Source organism: Chrysochloris asiatica, unplaced genomic scaffold, assembly GCF_000296735.1.
Source record: "Chrysochloris asiatica unplaced genomic scaffold, ChrAsi1.0 scaffold00025, whole genome shotgun sequence".
NCBI lineage: Eukaryota > Metazoa > Chordata > Mammalia > Afrosoricida > Chrysochloridae > Chrysochloris > Chrysochloris asiatica.
Window position 1 is genome coordinate 18161570 of NW_006408543.1, and position 8913 is coordinate 18170482.

At 37.7% G+C, this 8913-nt stretch overlaps 1 protein-coding gene across 1 annotated transcript in view; it reads left to right on the plus strand.

Moving 5' to 3' along the window:
* The window catches only part of RPS6KA5 (ribosomal protein S6 kinase, 90kDa, polypeptide 5), a 265048-nt gene that overhangs the window by 107214 nt on the left and 148921 nt on the right, over window positions 1-8913 (plus strand). The window contains exon 2 of the mRNA XM_006839575.1: window positions 2046-2117. Coding sequence (XP_006839638.1) covers window positions 2046-2117 — 72 coding nt within the window. The remainder of the gene's footprint in view (window positions 1-2045; window positions 2118-8913) is intronic.

Consider the following 8913-nt stretch of genomic DNA (forward strand, 5'->3'; position numbering starts at 1 on the left):
TATCGCTGCTATCACCCAAACTGGAAGTCCCTGGGCATGGCTCTTGGAGTTGGGGTGGCAATGATATAGGAGCAGCAGCAGTAGAGTCAGAGTTTTTGCATAGTCCCTCAGTGCTGCCCGTGTCCTGGCCTACCTGGTGACCAGCCTGCGCATCTGCCTTCTGTATATAACATGGTCGTGTCCCCACAAGGCCCAAATCACATAACATCCTAGTTCATAGACCATATTGTAATATAATTGTGTTTTAAATCTGTCCAATTAAAGGGAAACTGTATTTTGAATTTTGTCCCAATCAGTGTTAAAATTTTTACTTGAAGTTTGGGCTCTTATTTTAGGTTAACAGTTTAATTAGGAGAAATGTAGTTTTATTTTTATACTAGTGATCAAAGGCTTTTAATCACAATGACAAAACAATAGCATAGAAATAAGAGTCATCAGGCACCTGGACTTATATATTTGGGTGTCACCATTGTTTGTGATCCTATATGTTGTTAGTGTTAAGTGCCGTCAAGTTGATTCCGACTCATAGCCACCCTGTATAGGGTTTCCCAGAAGCAGTTAGTGGGTTTGAACTGCCCACCTTGTGTTGTAGTTCACAGTCCACTGCTGATCATACAGCACCACACCAGGAGTCCAATGATCCTAAATATAGTATGTTATTTACTATTTGTTTTTTATGTGTTTTGTTACTAACACAATTTTAAAATTATTATAAGTAAATACTCCTCCATGACTGAATAGTCCTTCTGTTGATTTGCTTCTATACTATGAACACTCCTTTTGCCTCCTGAGGCAGTTCTACTGTTACATGGCATCACTGTAGGTTAAACTCAACCAGACAGCACCTAACTATAATAACAATGTGCTGGAGTGGGACGTGTGTGAGTGCATTTTTTTATAGAATGTTTTGCCCTGGAAACAACTGGGAAAAGCTTTGAGTGCCTCTTGCAGGCAAAGTTAATTTATGTCAGGAACAATAAGTTACAAGTAGTAGGTCAGAAGCAGAACAGATGCTTTACCGATCACCTGAAAGATCTTTCTGAATGTCAGGGTTGCCGGGATCGTATGCTTTCTGGAACAAAGTGAAGTTACTTGGTGACCTCTTTTAACTTCCTATGAAAGTGATTTTGTGGTTAGTAAAGAAAGGCTGACGTGGCTTGTATCAGAAGATATCTCAATGTTGCCCTAGTCTATCTAGCAACAAATATAGGTTGATAAGAGAAAATTATAGTATGCGTATAATGCTTTCGGAAAGCTGAGCCTTTACATGTTGTATATTAGATAAAACTTGGCTCCTAATAATGAGAACAAAGTAATAGTTTTTAACAGTTTTAGCATATAACTTCATAATATTGTGTTAAGATTCCTAGGAATAATAAAATAACAGAATTTAGCATTTAATTAGAAGAGAGCCAAATTAGTATTTCAAAAACATGTGCCTCCTATGAGCTTGACTTTGAATATTGTTTGCTTGACATGCTAGAACAATTTTTGTTTTTGTGTTAATTACTTAAAAATAACACGTGTTTCTAATATTCATTTGATCTATGTTGATGACAGTGTTAAGTGTAGGCATCGACCATATCCACTGATTCATTGCCACTATATAATTATGTATTTAATATTAATGTATTTACAAACTCTTCTAATTACTATATAAATTTAACTCATTCTAATCACAACCCCTTGAGGTAGTTATTTTATTTTCTATAAAATTTTACAGTATACTGAATATTAGAACGAATAGAATACGCTTAGACTCACTATCTAGGTTGTGCCATTACTATTTCCCTGTATTTGCCTGTTGCATATCTGTCCATACCTCTGTTCATCCAGAAACACTTCTTATTTTTTTTTGATGTACTTCACGGTAAGCTGTTGATATCAGTACATGATGAGAGATAAACCATAGCCTATAATTTAATAAGTAATTTATAAGATGCACCAAGTCAAGAACTAGAGCCTGTCTTCTACTTTAGAAGCCCCTGTGTGATAACTGACACCCTTAATTACTTCCCTTTTCTCTCTCTCTCTTTTTTTTTTAGCTAATTTAACAGGACATGCAGAGAAGGTGGGGATCGAAAATTTTGAGCTTCTGAAGGTCCTCGGAACTGGAGGTAATTCTTGGGTTATTTCTCTCATTTTTATTTTTGTTTTTTTAAGGGAAATGCATATTCATTATTCATATAACAATGGATTGATTGATATCCTCAACACAGAAATCAATAAAAAGTTAAAAACATGCGGAACACAGCAGGATAACTGTCAAAGAACATGAACAAGCCATCCATGGTGGTGGTGGTGGTGGTTATGGCTATGTGCGGTGGACTTGCTTCTGACTCATAGCCACTCTGCATAGGGTTTTCGAGGCTGGAAATCTTCCAGGAGCAGAAAGCCATAGAGGAAGAAATATGGAAGACAGGATTTTAAGGAATTGGCAAGGTTATAGGCAAACCAAGCACTCTGATCATGCTGTCCTGAATGTAAATTAGTTCCACCTTTGTTGTTGTTGTTTTTAAGCGCTGTTGAGTTAGTTCTGACCCATAGCAACCATGCATAGGATTTCCAAAGAGCAGTGGGTGAGTTTGAACCGTCGACCTTATGGTCAAGCGCTTATCCTACAGCATCACACCAGGACTTTACACAGCATAATATAGCAATATTTATTTGAACAAAACAACAACAAAAAATCACCAACATTTATGGAAACTTGTCATTTGCCAAGTACTGTGTGAAGTGCTTCCATTTGTTAGCTTTATTGTTATTTAAGGTACATCATTTGTAGTAATAAGTCTCAAGATCCTTCAGCCCCCCAACAGTAGTTAAGTGGAACATAGAACATGCCATACAGTAGTATTGAAATGATTTATGTTTAGTATCATGGAAAATTCTTCTAAATGATATTTTTTACTCTATAAAATAGAATGTACAAATACCATTTCATAATATAAAAATATCACATGGGTATATGTCTACATACGTATGTGTATATAGAAAAAAATCACATGGGTATATGTCTACATACGTATGTGTATATAGAAAAGTCCCTGGGATAGATAGACAGAAAAATGATAGCAGTGGTTGTCTCTGGATTGTGAGATTGGAGATGATCTTGATTTTCTACTGGGCACTGTGTGTTAATGCGCTGGACAGCAAAGTCGGTTTGAACCCCAAGGTGAGTGGTTCAAGCTCACCAGCTGCTTCTCAGAAACCCTATAAAGGATTGCTATGGGTTGAAACCGACTCGACAGCACTAAACAATAACAACTTGTTTTATATCATCTGGATTTTTTCTATCACTGCTCTGAGTGCTTAGGAGTCAGTACAAATTTCATAGGTACAACCTGTGCTACACAGAGCCCATGCTTAGATAAAGTGTGTTTTGTTTAATGCTCTGCTCTCACTGTTTGAAAATTTTAATAATTCAGGAGCAAGATGCCCCATATTTCATTTTGCATTGGGTCCCACAAATTATGTGCCTGGTCCTGTGGGGACTGCGTCTTGCCTCTTCAACTCCCCACTTGGAATGTATTGCTTTGCAACCACCACCATTGTGAAAATTGGCTACTGTCATTTTACTTACTTTTGGTTAGAAGTGAAAATCTGTCAAGAATGCTCTTGCCTTTTTCCATCAACAGCAGTTCTACAGGGGTTTTCCCTGGCGGTGGAGTGATAGAGCTCAGAGCATTTTCTCTTCCTGACTTAACTTTATTTTATACTCTAGGGTAGTGGTTACGAATTGGGCTGCTAACCTCAAGGTCAGCAGTTCGAAACCACCAGCTGTTCTGCAGGAGAAAGATGAGGCTTTCGGCTCCCGTAAAGATTTACAGCCTCGGAAACCTTGTACCAGGGTCTCTATGAGTTGGAACTGACTCCATGGCACACCACCACCACCACCACCAAAGCTATGTGCCTTCTTAGATCTTCAGCCCCTGGCAGGATGGATTGCAGTTTGGGCATGTTAGGGTTATTGGCCTGTACCTTCCAACTTACCAGAAATTCTAGCAAGAAAAAAATCCTTTCCCTGGGCTTCTGTCCTCAATCCCAGCCACTGTCCTTGCTTCATATGTGTAAATTCACATATGCAAATTATCTCTAGGTTATTTAGTAATAAGCTTTCATTCCTAGGACTCTGCTATGTAACTCTTCATAACTTCTGTAGTATTTTCTGCATTCTGTGTGAGAGCTAAACTTTATAGCTGCCAGTGAATATGCCCATGAGGTTTTTCTTATACTGCAAAATTAACACATTTAAAATGGTTTTTGGTATATTCATAATGTGCAGCTATCCCAAGGTAAAAGAAACAAAACATCATCAAAAATGGCCAAAAGTATTTTAAAAGAACCAATAGAAATTAGAGAAATAAAAAAAAATTCAAGTGACAAATTCATTGGATGGCTTAATGGCAGATAAGGTTTGTCGTTGTTAAGTGCCATCAAGTCGATTCTGACCCATAGCGACCCTGTATAGGGTTTCCGAGGAGCAGCTGGTGAGCTTGAATTGCCAACCTTGAAGTTCAAACAGCTTTGCGGTCTGGCGCATTAACCCACAGTGCCACACCAGGACTCCTGATAAGATTTTAAGTATAGAAAAAAATTAGTTGATACATTTGAAAAACTATGCAGACTGTAGAACGAAAAAAGAGAGAGAGCATATGTTAACGAAGATTTAAAATTATAGACTAGATAGGAAAGAGAGAAAATATGCCTAATCAATTAAGTCTTAGAGTTCCAGAAGGAGCTAATCATGTAGGGGACAGGCACTATTCAAAGAGATAGCAGCTAAAGATTCCTCGGATTGATTAAAAATCATTGAGCATGAGTAATTTCGTGTAGAAGAATCAGTACAAGACTGGTACCTATAAGGCAGAGGTTGCAAACTGTTGTACTACTCCATCGTCTCTAACACCAACTTCTTCTTCTTTAATGCTCTCCCTCCTGTCTTAGCTTTCTGTCATTTGCTGCAAAATCTCACAGAACTCTTAGAACATCAAGAAAATGGCTCATGTAATTGTGGAGACCAGCAAGTTCCAAATCTATGGACTTAGCAACAGTCTGGAAGATTTTCCTCATTCACCTGAGTTATAGGGGCTTACGAACCCAAATTGGTAGGTCAAGCCATAGATTACTAGCTCACAAGGCTTTGGGAATATGGTGAAAGAATGCAGCCTTGGCACATTCCTCTCCTGATTTTAAACCATTCAGTGTCCCCTTGTTCTGTTCGAACAACTGCCTCTTGGTCTGTGTGCAGGTTCCTAATGTGAGAAATAAGTGTCAGGCTGGTCCATCTTCAGGAATAAGGAAACGGAGGTCCAGGAAATTGCTTGTTGTTAAGTACCGGTGAGTCCGTTCTGACCCATAGCAACCCTGTATAGGGTTTTTGAGGAGCAGCTGGTGAGTTTGAACTGCCTACCTTGCAGTTCAAATGGCTTTGCAGTCTGGCTCATTAACTCACAGCGTCACACCAGGGCTCCAGGAAATTGCTAGATCCAGGCAATACCTGGGGTATGTGAGCAGGATGAGTTAGGGGAGGGGGAAGGGAATTCGTTCAAGTAGTAGAAACTTTAAAATAAGAATGCAAGCATCAAAAGGACGTATGCAGCATCTGGGAAGACTGTTTACTCCATAACACTCAGTCAGTGAGGAATGGGGAGAGGGACTTTTGAGCTAGGAGATAAAAATAATTGCAAAATGGCCGTGTGGTGTGTCTGCTAGTCTTCTCTTCTGGGTTTGGCACCTGATTTTGTAAAATCGAACAATAATAAAGCCTCACTCTTGCTAAAGTGAATACAGATTGGATTTCTTGAGCATTTGTTGGTAAACACTTGTGATAACTCATCTGTGACCTCCTGGGATAACGTCTCCCTCTGGAGACCCATCGGGTAAGGTCCTAGTTGGGGTTTATACCAACCCACTAGCCTAGCTGCCAAGAGGAACCAAGGCAGTATCTGGGGTAGTGACAACATTCTCAGACTCATGAGCACAAATAAGTGTTCCAGAATACTCATACTCTGCAGTGTGGTCCATGTGCGGGTGGTGCAGGACAGCCACTATTTTGTTCTGATGTGCGTAAGGTTGCTGTGAGTTGGTACGGACTCATAGCAACCTAACAACAGCAACTCAAGCAAGGCACCTAACAACAACAGGAATTAGTATACAAACTTTTAGCATGTACATGAATCTTGAAATTTATAAATCACTCTGAATTGATTGAAAAATAAATAGAAAACTTAAATGGTCCTTGTAATGGATTGGATTGTGTCCATCCCCCACCCCCCACTTCCCCCCCAAAAAGAGGGTGTTGTAAATGCTGACATCTTTACCTGTGTATATGGATTAGCACAGTGGCAGCAGTTTCCTTCTGTTGTGCACAGGGTACCTAACAACCACAGTGCCTGTATTTCTAGTTCCATTTGGGAGGATTGGCTTTGTTGTGTTCATTAGAATTAGAGTAAGGTATGTCTTGAGTCACTCTCTTCTGAGATATAAAAGAGATGGGGGAAGATAGATGCCAAACCACATGGAGACCTCTAGGGAACCAGGACCTTCCCTCAGAACTTAGTCTTTGCCTAGCTGGGGCCGTAAATGCAAACTTCTGACCTCCTTCCTAAACTCTGAGAAAATAAATTTCTGTTTGTTAAAGTCATCCACTTGGGGTATTTTTGTTACATGAATAGTGCTAGATGAAGACCATCTTACAATTATAAAAGAAATCAAGAAATAAATTAAACAAGTAAATATATTCCCACCTAGAAAACACTTGTCACAGACAGTTTTCAGATTGAGTCTGCCAGAATTTCAAGGTATGGGTAATTCTAATCTTCCACAAACCTTTTCAGAGAATAGAAAAAAAGGAATTATTTCCCACAATGCATTGTATAATCTCGATATCAAAAACAGGGAAAACAGTTATAAGCCAGTTTTATACCTGTGAGAATTTTAATATCAAATTTATAAAATCAAACCTTGCATGCATTTTCTTTCAACACATGTAACACTTTGTCTCATTGTCTGTTTCAAGTTCAAGTGGTTTCTTCACAGGTCTTAAATATAATTCTGTGAAGTTGATGAAATAATTTACCATTAATATTTTATTCTTTTTCACTTCATGCTTGTTCGCTGCCCCATGACTGATCTATTGTTAGCATAGACTATGCTTTTACCTTTTGTCATATGACAGTATACCACAATATACTGCAAGATACAATAATTAAGAAATGTCACTGTAGGTATTTCAGTATTTAAAATCACAATTTTGATGACTAAATGGAGTAGGTGGAAACTTTTAATATGAATATGATAAAAATCTCAGTTTTTATGCAAAATTTTACCACTAATCTTTCAGTTTTGTTACTTTTTAAAGATTTTTTTTTCCCCCACCAAAACTTAAGATAATAGAAAAACCTCCTCAGATGTCTTTATCATCTAAGGTTTTCGTTGGAAGCAAAACTGAAAACTCTTCTGAAGAATGATTTTATTATTATTATTATGAAAAAATGCTAACCATCAAATATCTTAAAGTCTAGAATATTTTAATATGGAAGATGTGCTTTTTGATCTCATACTTAAATGCATATACTACTTTCATGAAAACCTCACATTTCCTATAGGATATTGATTTGTTTCCCTTCTCGGTTATCCTGCTTTCCTGTGGTCTATTACTAATCTGCTGATCAGTTTACTAAGATAACCAACCAGTTGCCATTGAGTTGACTTTGACTCATGATGACCCATGTTTGCTAGAAACTTAGAAGTTATTTTTAGAAATTTAATTTTTAATTTTTATTGTGTTGAGGTAGAATATATGATTCTAAAACAAACCATCTGCCACTTCAGCAATTTTTATGCAAATCATTCAGTGACATTAATTATATTCATCATACAGTTATGTTCATCACCACTATTTCCACATTTTTTCATTAGTCTTAACAGAAACCCAGTACCTCTGAGGAAATAACTTCCCATTTCCCCCTTTTGCTCTGGTAGCATGGTGGTTACGAATCGGGCTGCTAATCTCATGGTCAACAGTTCGAAACTTACCAGCTGTTCTGCAGGATTTACAGCCTGTAAAGATTTACAGCCTTGGAAACCCTGCACAGGGTCACTATGAGTCGGAACTGACTCCACGGCACATAACAACAACAACAACAACCTATCTTGGGTAACCACTAATAAACTTTAGTCTGTATGAATCAGCCAATATTGAACATATTTGACATATTAGTTATTCCTTTGTATCAGACTTAGATCACTTAACAATGTTTTCACAGTTCATTGATTTCACCAGCTCAGTCATCTTCTGGCTGAATAGCATTTCACTGTATATATACACCAGGTATTGGTTATCCATTTATCTGTTGATGGATACTCAGGGTGTTTCTCCCTTTTGACTTGTGAACAGTGCTGTGATAAGCACTGGTGTACAGGTATCAGTTTGGAGTTCCATGCATTCAGGTCTGTTGGGTATATAATCGGAGTGGAATTGCTGCGTCAGATGGTAGTACTTGTTTACTTTTCAAAAGTCTTCAGAGTTGAGATTACAGATTTCCATTTATTTGCTTTTCCTATTGCTTGTGTAGAACAGTCACATTTTTAGACCTGCTCATATCACCATTTTTCTGGAAGTCTCTCAAATAATATTTTGATTCTTTTATATTTTGGTTCTTTTTTTCTGACTTTTCACAAAGTCCTATATAATTTTTCCTAAAAAATGACTTAGCTCTGACTTTTCTGTTTCTACTGCCATCATTCATATTACCCTAAACATGAATCTTCTTCTTTTTAAATGAATAATGAAATTTTATTCATAACCATAGCTAAAGAATATACAAGTGAAGCAGGCTTTAAACACTACCAAGAGTCAGTTTCTTTATTTCAGCCCAGTCTTCTACATTGCCAACCTCGTAGAATGGT